Here is an 11,790-nt window from a genome sequence, read left to right on the forward strand (position 1 = left end):
CTTGTCAGGAAAAGATCTCTGGAGACAAATCCAGGAGAGTTCAGTGCAGAGTGAGCTGAGTGAGTGAGCTGCTGTCCGCACCTTTCCTGAGGCTGGTTGACAGTGCAGCCCTGGGTGCTCAGTGATTCCCCCTGGGGCTCTGTCCTCTCGCAGGACAGGGAAGGTGACAGGGTCAGATTGTGTCCTGTGAAGCAACCAGCATGTCAGAACAGTGTGAACTGACACACAGGACATTTCAGGAGAGCTAGAAGGAAAGAAACCAAATCTTAGAGAGGGTGGCTATCTCAGCTGACTCTCTGTTAGACAGGCAGTACAACACCAGCCTTTCTTTTCGATGAAAAGGCTCCAGACAGAAATGTTTCCAAATCTTGAAGAAGGTGAAGCTGTTAAATGATGAGGATGGTTCCTGAACTGATGTGTAGGCACTAGACAAGGAGGTGTGTGCCAATGCATAAATAGTCCCTGATGTTCTTTCCAGGTTTCATTCCCAGCTAATCCATCATTTGGTTAATCCAGCACCTTTGGGTAATTCAGTAGCTACATCATGTTTTGAGGTGAAGGCTAGTAACTCAAATTGCCTTCTTTTGGAGCATGAAGGGCTGCAGGCAGCTGTGGCCCTGAATAGTTCTCCCATTGCTGGAAGCACTGTCATACCTGCCACCCAAACAATTTCAGTAAACAAGATACTTTTTCTCACATGCTTGCTAGAAAAGTGTTCTTCACAGTAGGGCCACTAACCCTTGAGGGGAGCCAAATAACTGCTTTTAAGTATTTTTCTGCTACTCTTTGTTGTGTTATTCTTCCCACTATTCATAGAACACTGTCACAGACATCTTTTATGAAAAATCCTTTCCTTAGGATTTTTTCTCCTGAGAAGCTGAGAGGCCTCAGGAACAAAATGTAAACAATGGTTATCTGCTTCTGTGGAATGCAACAGGTGCATCTGTGATTGGTCTTGTGTGGTTGTTTCTATTCAATGGCCAACCACAGTCAGTTGGCTCAGACTCTCTGTCCGAGCCACAACCTTTTATCATTCCTTTTCTATTCCTTAGCTAGCCTTCTGATGAAATCCTTTCTTCTACTCTTTTAGTATAGTTTTAATATAATATATATCATAAAATAATAAATCAAGCCTTCTGAAACATGGAGTCAGATCCTCATCTCTTCCCTCATCCTGGGACCCCTGTGAACACGGTCACAGAACACTACAGAAAAATCCATTATTTCTTTACTCCTCCTGTCCCATTTTGGTATCTAGCAGCCAAACTTGAGAGGTGAAGGAGCCTTGAATGTAGAGGTGTCCAAGCATTGCTATTTCTTACATACTTTGGTGGCACCAGGCCACTCAGGAATGAGCCCTCAGCAGTTGTGCAGTGATGGAGGGATGCTGCTGGGGCTCACTGAAAACAGCAGCCTGTGCTCCTGTGCTGGAGCTGGTCCCCTGAGCTCCTGGTGGTGCAGGATGAGGCTCCTGTCTGTCTGTCTGTCTGTCTGTCTGCTTCAGAGGCAGGGAGTGTCAATGGCAGGACTGCCCTGGGCATGTGAGCAGGACACGCCAGTCTGTCTGTCCTGCCCTCAGCTGTGGTCAGTCTGCAGCTCTGCAGAGGGAAGAAAAGATGACAAAGACAGGAAAAAAAATAGGAAGCCAAGTTATTTATTGAGGTGGGGAGGGAAATTCCATTCTGGCCCTGCCATAGAAGCTGTGATTCACGGCTTTAATACAACAGACATTGAGTGCATGCAGATGCAAATCCCCTCAGATAGGCCAACAATTTAAATACCACTGCACATGTTTTAGGCTCTCTGTGATACTGGGAATGTTGCCATCACTACAAGGCTGTAGGAGAAAACAAGATTTCAGTTATAGTGGTGTCAGATGGTCACTGGGAAATGAGATATCTAATTGTGTAAATTACTCTCTTACCAGGATCTGAACGTGAAGGTTTCTTTGCCACCTTCTTTACTGCATCAGATTTTACTGATTGACCCTCAGTCCCCTGCTGGCATGTGTAGGATTGTGGGATAAGGATGGAGTTACCATGCCCCATTCCCTGATGGCACAGACCCTGGGTTTCTAGGAGATGAAGAACTCATGGGGCTGAATTTCTCACCTCCTGGACTTCAGGCAGGCATTTTTTGGTAGCTTCAGCTTAGATGTGACACTCCAAGAGCTCAGAGAAGACTGACCCCAAAGGAATTCCATGCTTCTAAAGCCAAGCTTGGAAGCAAACTGGACCATTTCAGTGTGTCTGTGGCTGCACAGAGCTCTTTGCTTTTGGAGTTAAATGTGCAGGTGGCTTTCCTCCCTTCCAGCCTCCCCATCTTTAGTATGCTGTTACTGTATAGAAGAAGAGGAGCTTTCTATATGCCAGAAAACAAAAAAAACAAAAAAAAAATAGCCTTTAACACAATGAAATTACTTCCAAAAAATAACTTCAAGAAAGGAGCATGTTTTTCCATTCACTGTATTGATGTTGGAGCATGATATAAATATACTTTATTATTCTAAAGCTTGGAATTATTACCTGACAGCTTAAAATGCTGATTTAATGCAGCCCCGCAGAGAAAAGTGGTGGTTCTGTCATTACTGAGATAGCCAATACACATCATAAAAGTGATGCATGGCAGCCCTGAATAAGGACCTGCACATTGTTCATTATTACATCACTTTATATTAGGACTGCAGGGATCAATAAAAAACAACAGGATTAAATGCTGCCAGTTCCCCTCACAAAGTCTTTTGATTGACACTATTTCCTTGCAGGTGTGTCTGCAATGCTGCCAGAAAATGCTGCCCATTTCTTAGGGTTTGGGGCAGGAACACCTCTTGTTTTTCGCTCTTTGCTCTGATTTACCATCTCCATTATGTTAACCACAGTATTCCCTGAGGCAGCAAGGTGTAAAATCACAATTCACACATGCAGAGGTAGGAGATGGACTGGCTGGTGGCTGTCCTGCAGGGAGGGACATTCGGGTTCTGCATGCCGCTACCCCTGCCCAGGGACAGAACAGGCTGTGCCCCATCTCCTCCTTCAGGCAGTCAGGCCATGCTCTGCAAGAGGCTGGAGCTCACATTCTCTGTGAGTGACCCTGGGTGGGGTGGCTGCTGTTGCCCTGCAGCCTCTCCCAGCCATTGTCACTCACAGGTGACACTGTTGATCCTGCAGTGTCACCCAGCTCAGCCCTGGGAGCAGCCAGGGGCCACCTGCTGTCACTGGGGACAGCAGCCAGCACAAGGATGCTGCCTGGGAGTGGAAGTGGTGTTTCCTCATCACTCCTGTGTGTCCAGTTCCTCTGAAGAGGTTTCCCACAAGGTTCCTCCTGCATTTACCCCACCAGGCTCCTGGCAGGGAGGAGGAGGAGGAGGAGGCCAGCTGAAGAGATTGATGGAGCTGTAGCCTCTCTCCTGATGCCACATCCTCAGCTTTATAATGTCCCTCCTCTTCCAGCTCTCAGTGACTAGCATGCTGGGTCCAACCACAGGCTCTAGCACAAACCTCTCTCTTAGTGCTGAGATTCTCTGCAGCTCTTCCCCTGATTTGCTTGAAGTGGTGGTGTATGCCTTTTGTTTTCCAGATGTGCAACATCCAGCTGGGAGGGCTAAAATGTGTTTTATGGACTAAAGAGTGTTCATGACTAAACATTGCCTACAGGATAGATTCAAAAAAAAGGCTGCTCAGCAATCCCAAAAGATCTGATCCAAGTCAGAGACTTTGGGATGCATTTTCTATTGTCAGGTTATAAACTTCTGCAGGACTTATAAATAGAAATGCTGATGCAGCCTTTTTACAGCAATCTTGAGAATTGGATAAAATAAAACCAACAGGCAATGTCTGCAGGTCTGGGTACATCCCACTGTGCTCCATCCCACAGTGTCACCCACCCACAGCAGAAGGTGCAGTGTCACCATGGCAAAGGACACACTGCAAAGACACTTTCCACTGTTGCAGCAGCATTTTGAATGGAAATGAATTTTGCCAATGAATGGAAAGCAGGTGGTGGTCTCAAAACTTGGTCTTTCTCTCTGAATTTGCTGAGGTTTGTAGCTTGTTTACAGATGGTTTTGGAAGGTGGACCCTTCCTGTGTACAGGGCCAAGCTCAGACACCCAGCAGTGTGCAGGCACAATCAAACTGTGGGGCATCAGGGGCACTGCCCTTGCAGAACATTGTCCCTTATTCTGTAAGGCCAGGGAGGAGATTGTCACCTTTAGCACAACTGGGAGTGTGCAGGGTGAACACCCCTCTCACAGACTCGGCTGAGGAGAAGCTGTAGGATTGTGGTGCTTTGCTCCAGTGGGATTTCAGCAGGTTGCAGAGCCTCAAATGCAGCCAGCCAGGAGGGATCTGTGCCAGAGCTGTGCTTGATGCTGCCAGCAATAATTGCAAACCTGTCCCCACCCCAAATCCAACAGGTTCTGGGCTGCCTGAGCGAGCTGCAGGTGTGAAAGGAGCCTTTAACAGGGATGTTGTGCCTTTCAGATGCGAGTGCCTGCCGGGCTACAGCGGCAAGCACTGTGAAGTGGATGATGATGACTGCGTGGGCCACAAGTGCCGGCACGGAGCCGCCTGCGTGGACGCGGTCAATGGCTACACCTGCGTGTGCCCGCAGGGCTTCAGGTACGGCAGGGCTCACCCCGAGCCCCCCATCCCATCATCCTGTAACAGCACTCATCTGACATCCCCATCAGCCTGTAACAGCCCTGATCTCCCATCCCCATCATCCTCTAACCCAGCCCTGATCTCCCATCCCCATCAGCCTCTAACCCAGCACTGATCTGTCATTCCCCTGTGAACGGGTGCCTCAAGTCCTGTCCCTGCTTAAAAGGAGGTTTTAACAAGTTAACTGGATATTCTTGCCAGGAAAGCAGTGATTTTGGGGCAGTGCTGTGTGAGTGTGCCTGCCCCAGCCATCCCTGCTCACTCAGAGCACACCACCTAACACACTCACCTAAGTTATATGGAGATAAGCCCTGCACGTGCAGACTGAGCAAAGGATAATAAAATTGTGTTTATGAACCCTCCCAACTGGCTGCAAGGAAAACGTGAGTCTGAAGATTTTGTGGCAGTGTCTCTGTGCCTCCTGGACGAGCTCAGGATGATTCAGGCTGTAAATTTTCAGCCTCTCATTCTGACAGCTGCCAATATATCTGACTCCTGGAAATCTCTGTCTGTCAAAGATAAGTGTGCTCCTCCAAATGGATTCACTAATCATTGCCTGGGGCTGGATACTGGCTTCCTTCCAGCTAAACCTTTTCTGTGTTTGAAATACACACAAGAGACAAAGAAGGAGTACCTGAAAAGATCAGTCTTGACAAAGCAGAAATTGCATGAACACTTATAAATCATCGTCTCTGCTTTGTATCTGCAACTGTTTTCATTCTTCTTGCTTTCATCCTTGCTGGTTTGGGGTTTTTTCCCTTCCCTCTCAACACACGTTTCTGTTGCAAAGCAGACAGCCTTCTCTGAACAGGCATTGATATATAACATGATGTCAGCCCACAGTTTCACAGAATCAGACTTGTTATTTACAAGGTATCAGATATCCTCTGAATTTCAAATTCATACCCTCCTCTCCATGTTTCACTCTCTGCTCCAGTCCATTTGATGGCCTGAGGGATCCTGCAGACTGGTGACTGCTGAGGCTAACGTGACTGTGGGATGTAAATCCTCAGTGTTATCCAATTGTTAGAGCTGAGAAATGGATTGCAAAGCCACGTCTGGAGTCAAGGCTAACTCCAGCCTGTCATCACATGGGGCTGACTGGGAGACTTTTGCTGCAGGTCCCCTGATTAGGCCTGTAAGCACTAGGCAGTGATGAATGTGAGGGTTTTTTTCTGGGAAAGCACAGTGTTGGTCAGAGATGTTCTGAGTTGACACAGCTGGGTGGAGCAGCAGGGGTAGGTGGGAGGTTGGTCTGGTCCCTTCCAAGGTACCAAAGAGCTCTCCTGGCAATTCAGGCAGTGCCCCAGGCTGTCTGGTCTCACACCAGGGGCATCAAGAGCAGGACCTGGAACAGCCCAGTCTTCTCTCTTGATCAGATGAGGGGCTCTCGTTCCACTAACAGTCCTCCAGGTAGAGGAAACCAGATCCAAAACTCAACCACCAGCTTAGACAGCACTTCACAGCCCAAGGCAACCACGGGCAAGCAAAGTAATTCCACTGCCTGTCAACAGCACAGCCAGGTTAACTTGAGTTCTCCTGTTTGCTTTCTTTTTTTCCACTAGTCCATGCCACTACCCTAAATTTCCTGTGCAAGATGCAAGGAAGACAAGGGTCTGTGGGGAGGAAAACCTCACACTGAGCACTTCCACACTCCCTCTGCCAAGGCAGACAGCAAGATGGAGCCCCATGTGTTCTCCACGCAGAACAGTCCCTGATCTTGTTTGATTTCAGGATTAAAATTCTGCTAACAAAATATGATCTCATTATTCTTCCCATGACTGAAGCCTTTTGTAGTTTAAAGGCCTCTGCTGCTCTGAAGGGGGTTCTGAGGTTTGGCCTTTTTTCCTGTTAAGATTACAAATGCAAATATGGTGATTGACAGAGTTCAGCCTTCTGATGTTCAGGGTTGCAGAGTCCCCTGTCCTCACAGCTGCCTTGGGCACAGTGATGTGTGACAAGGAGATAACTGTGCACGTGTTTGAAGGCTGCAAGTGCTGATGAAAAGGAGAAAACACGAGGGGTGGTCCAACAAAGGTGACTAGGAGACATAAGATGATGATTAATAAAGTTTTTTGGCTAAGTATCAGGAATCATTTCCCAGCAGTGAGTTTGCAGAGTGCCCTCCCAATTATCCAGAGCTTATGCTGTTGTAATAAAAGCACAGACCTGTAATGATTTTATAGTTGTCACTACGCTGTGTGTCAAAGCCACACATTAAAAAGATGTTAAAACCTCCATCCTCACACAGCTGAACAAATGGCACTTGGGTAATTCTGAGCAGTGTAGGCAGGGCCTCGTGCACACTGAGGCTCTCATGACAGCCCCAAAAATCAATAGTGCCACCATGCACACACTCACTCTCCTATTTCATCACTTCCCATTCACTGGTCAGGTGTAGCTGTGCCCTTTGCAGCACCTTTCCTTAGCACTCACCAACTTCTCCCAGCTGCAGAATCTGCTTTCCTCCTGAAAAGTTTTCAGTGTTTTCTCCCCAAAATAGCACTCATTTGCCCCCTGCAGATGAAAACATTTTAGAGAATTGGTGAGCCCCGCTGAATAAACCCTGAGTTCTCCAAGCTTCCCTCCAGCAATCAGGCTCGCAGTGGTGCTGCCTGGTAAATGCTGCTCTGGTGGGGAAGCACACATTATCTGCAGAGCCTGATGGAAGCACTGCTCCTCTGTGGTGCAGATGCTTCTGAGCTCTCCACTGGGACAGACTGCTGCAAGGAACTCGCAGTGATTATTTAAATAAATGAGATTGTACCAGGCAGAATGGACTTGGCTAAGCTGTGGAAGGAAGTCAGGCTGTGTTCCACATTCCACTGCTGGGGAAATAAATCCTATTAATTAGTTCTAAATATATACTTATAAAAAATGTTTAAAATTAAAAAGGAAAGGGCCTTGACAGACCTGTCACTAATGTAAGTTCTAGGTGCCAGTATCAGGAGAGCTGCCCTGGTAAAGCCACGCACCAGGGGGGTTTCACAGCAAGCAAGGGTGTGCAGGAGCCATACCAGGAGCTTGGGGAATCTTTCAGAGCAGCACTAAGCACAGACACTCTGGCTTCTTCCAACATTTGCTTTCTGTTAGTGGAGGCTGTTGCGGGTCACATGGATTTTTTATTATGATTATTTTTAACTTCCAAAAAATTAAAATTATATGCACTGATTTTCCTTCTGTTTCCTACTTGCTGCTGAAGGCAAAACAAAACAATGGGCATTAGGTGGAAGGGAGCTCACAGGCTGGGTTAGCAGTGCTCTGTTCTGTAGTACCTCTGGAAAGGGATTCCCTTGTTTGCAGAGTAGGCTCAAATCACAGGTGTAGGATGGGGAGGTCTCAGGTTTGGGTGTAAATGGCTCACAGGCTTCACTGGGAAGCTCTGCAGGGCACAGTGTGGGTGGAAGCTGTTTCAGCCAGGCTGCAGTGCCTTGCAGAGCTGAAGAACCAGGGCAAAGGGCACTTCAGGCTGCTCTCAGTGTCTGCACTGCCTTGTTCACACCCAGCTCAGGATCCCTGCCAGCCCTCAGCTGGGCTCCTTTCACAGCAGGCACACGGTGGCTGGACCTCAGAGCCACTGCTCCAAAGCAGATGGGCAGTGATGCCCTGGGATTTCAGCTTTTCTGTTTTTCAGATCCTGCACTGCTTTAGTGTATAACCCTAAAACTCCATGGCCTGTCAGCTGCTGTTCTCCCATGTCACTGAGATAAAACAATTCTTCTCTAGGCCTGGAACTCAAGGACTCCTCACTGTCTCAGGCCCCAGAGATGTAAACAACAGTGAATTGGTGGGGATAACTTGGAGTAGATTTCTTCATTACCTGAAGCTGTAATTGGAGAATTAACCTCTGATATGTAAATGGATCAAACTTACAATTACCTGAAAAACTTATGACCACCATCCCATCTGGGTCACCAGAAACTGATGCCTCGGAGTTGTTAGGAAAATTAATCCACAAACACCAGAGGTTTATGTCCAAAAAGGAGACAGAGGAGCCCTCTGACTTTATTCAAATAAAGGGAGAGGCCATGGGGGCATTCCCCTGGGATCTCTCAAAGTTTTGGAGGACACAGCCTCCTTTTTATCCCAATGCCTGGCCACATTTCCCTTTTCTTTTTCCCCATTGGCTGAGGTACTTGAGAGGTACAGAGTTCCCAAAATGCCCTGATACCAAAGATTTCCCTCTAATGTACAACCCTCCCTTTTAATTTTTAATTCTTATATGATCTCATTATTCTTCCCATGACTGAAGCCTTTTGTAGTTTAAAGGCCTCTGCTGCTCTGAAGGGGGTTCTGAGGTTTGGCCTTTTTTCCTGTTAAGATTACAAATGCAAATATGGTGATTGACAGAGTTCAGCCTTCTGATGTTCAGGGTTGCAGAGTCCCCTGTCCTCACAGCTGCCTTGGGCACAGTGATGTGTGACAAGGAGATAACTGTGCACGTGTTTGAAGGCTGCAAGTGCTGATGAAAAGGAGAAAACACGAGGGGTGGTCCAACAAAGGTGACTAGGAGACATAAGATGATGATTAATAAAGTTTTTTGGCTAAGTATCAGGAATCATTTCCCAGCAGTGAGTTTGCAGAGTGCCCTCCCAATTATCCAGAGCTTATGCTGTTGTAATAAAAGCACAGACCTGTAATGATTTTATAGTTGTCACTACGCTGTGTGTCAAAGCCACACATTAAAAAGATGTTAAAACCTCCATCCTCACACAGCTGAACAAATGGCACTTGGGTAATTCTGAGCAGTGTAGGCAGGGCCTCGTGCACACTGAGGCTCTCATGACAGCCCCAAAAATCAATAGTGCCACCATGCACACACTCACTCTCCTATTTCATCACTTCCCATTCACTGGTCAGGTGTAGCTGTGCCCTTTGCAGCACCTTTCCTTAGCACTCACCAACTTCTCCCAGCTGCAGAATCTGCTTTCCTCCTGAAAAGTTTTCAGTGTTTTCTCCCCAAAATAGCACTCATTTGCCCCCTGCAGATGAAAACATTTTAGAGAATTGGTGAGCCCTGCTGAATAAACCCTGAGTTCTCCAAGCTTCCCTCCAGCAATCAGGCTCGCAGTGGTGCTGCCTGGTAAATGCTGCTCTGGTGGGGAAGCACACATTATCTGCAGAGCCTGATGGAAGCACTGCTCCTCTGTGGTGCAGATGCTTCTGAGCTCTCCACTGGGACAGACTGCTGCAAGGAACTCGCAGTGATTATTTAAATAAATGAGATTGTACCAGGCAGAATGGAGTTGGCCAAGCTATGGAAGGAAGTCAGGCTGTGTTCCACATTCCACTGCTGGGGAAATAAATCCTATTAATTAGTTCTAAATATATACTTATAAAAAATGTTTAAAATTAAAAAGGAAAGGGCCTTGACAGACCTGTCACTAATGTAAGTTCTAGGTGCCAGTATCAGGAGAGCTGCCCTGGTAAAGCCACGCACCAGGGGGGTTTCACAGCAAGCAAGGGTGTGCAGGAGCCATACCAGGAGCTTGGGGAATCTTTCAGAGCAGCACTAAGCACAGACACTCTGGCTTCTTCCAACATTTGCTTTCTGTTAGTGGAGGCTGTTGCGGGTCACATGGATTTTTTATTATGATTATTTTTAACTTCCAAAAAATTAAAATTATATGCACTGATTTTCCTTCTGTTTCCTACTTGCTGCTGAAGGCAAAACAAAACAATGGGCATTAGGTGGAAGGGAGCTCACAGGCTGGGTTAGCAGTGCTCTGTTCTGTAGTACCTCTGGAAAGGGATTCCCTTGTTTGCAGAGTAGGCTCAAATCACAGGTGTAGGATGGGGAGGTCTCAGGTTTGGGTGTAAATGGCTCACAGGCTTCACTGGGAAGCTCTGCAGGGCACAGTGTGGGTGGAAGCTGTTTCAGCCAGGCTGCAGTGCCTTGCAGAGCTGAAGAACCAGGGCAAAGGGCACTTCAGGCTGCTCTCAGTGTCTGCACTGCCTTGTTCACACCCAGCTCAGGATCCCTGCCAGCCCTCAGCTGGGCTCCTTTCACAGCAGGCACACGGTGGCTGGACCTCAGAGCCACTGCTCCAAAGCAGATGGGCAGTGATGCCCTGGGATTTCAGCTTTTCTGTTTTTCAGATCCTGCACTGCTTTAATCTGTAACTCTAAAACTCCATGGCCTGTCAGCTGCTGTTCTCCCATTTCACTGAGATAAAACAATTGCTCTCTAGGCCTGGAACTCAAGGACTCCTCACTGTCTCAGGCCCCAGAGATGTAAACAACAGTGAATTGGTGGGGATAACTTGGAGTAGATTTCTTCATTACCTGAAGCTGTAATTGGAGAATTAACCTCTGATATGTAAATGGATCAAACTTACAATTACCTGAAAAACTTATGACCACCATCCCATCTGGGTCACCAGAAACTGATGCCTCGGAGTTGTTAGGAAAATTAATCCACAAACACCAGAGGTTTATGTCCAAAAAGGAGACAGAGGAGCCCTCTGACTTTATTCAAATAAAGGGAGAGGCCATGGGGGCATTCCCCTGGGATCTCTCAAAGTTTTGGAGGACACAGCCTCCTTTTTATCCCAATGCCTGGCCACATTTCCCTTTTCTTTTTCCCCATTGGCTGAGGTACTTGAGAGGTACAGAGTTCCCAAAATGCCCTGATACCAAAGATTTCCCTCTAATGTACAACCCTCCCTTTTAATTTTTAATTCTTATAGGATTTAGGGGTTTTTCTTCCCCATTGCTTCTTTCATCTTACCATGTCTAATTTCATTTATCAGCAAACCTAAAGTTTATTTGTAAAAGCAAATCTCTTTTTCCTTTCATCAATCAGTGGAATCCTTCATCTTTCAATCCTTCCATTGTTTTTTATCTCCCAGTGCTAGTTTTACCTACCAGCAGACCCACAGCTTGTTTGTAAAGACAAATCCTCTATTCCTCTCTGAGTGGCCACCTAAAACAGAGGCTAGACAAGATCAAGAGAATAAAAGCTAATATATTGGAATGTTACCAATATAGGTGGATGGGATGTGCCTGAGCTTGTCTGGCCCTTGGTGCTGAACCAAACAGTGGCAATTGTGGTGTTTCACCCAGAGACACTTTTGGCTGGCTGGGTGTGTGGTGTTTCACCCCACAGACACTTTTGGCTGGCTGGGTGT

The 11,790-nt window shown here is 47.0% G+C and overlaps 1 protein-coding gene across 3 annotated transcripts in view; it reads left to right on the top strand.

Moving 5' to 3' along the window:
• The window catches only part of SLIT3 (slit guidance ligand 3), a 483,855-nt gene that overhangs the window by 443,843 nt on the left and 28,222 nt on the right, over positions 1-11,790 (top strand). For all 3 annotated transcript variants that reach the window (XM_031060566.1, XM_031060568.1, XM_031060567.1), the window contains one exon: positions 4,481-4,618. In XM_031060566.1, coding sequence (XP_030916426.1) covers positions 4,481-4,618 — 138 coding nt within the window. The remainder of the gene's footprint in view (positions 1-4,480; positions 4,619-11,790) is intronic.

Source organism: Geospiza fortis, unplaced genomic scaffold (genome assembly GCF_000277835.1).
Source record: "Geospiza fortis unplaced genomic scaffold, GeoFor_1.0 scaffold413, whole genome shotgun sequence".
NCBI lineage: Eukaryota > Metazoa > Chordata > Aves > Passeriformes > Thraupidae > Geospiza > Geospiza fortis.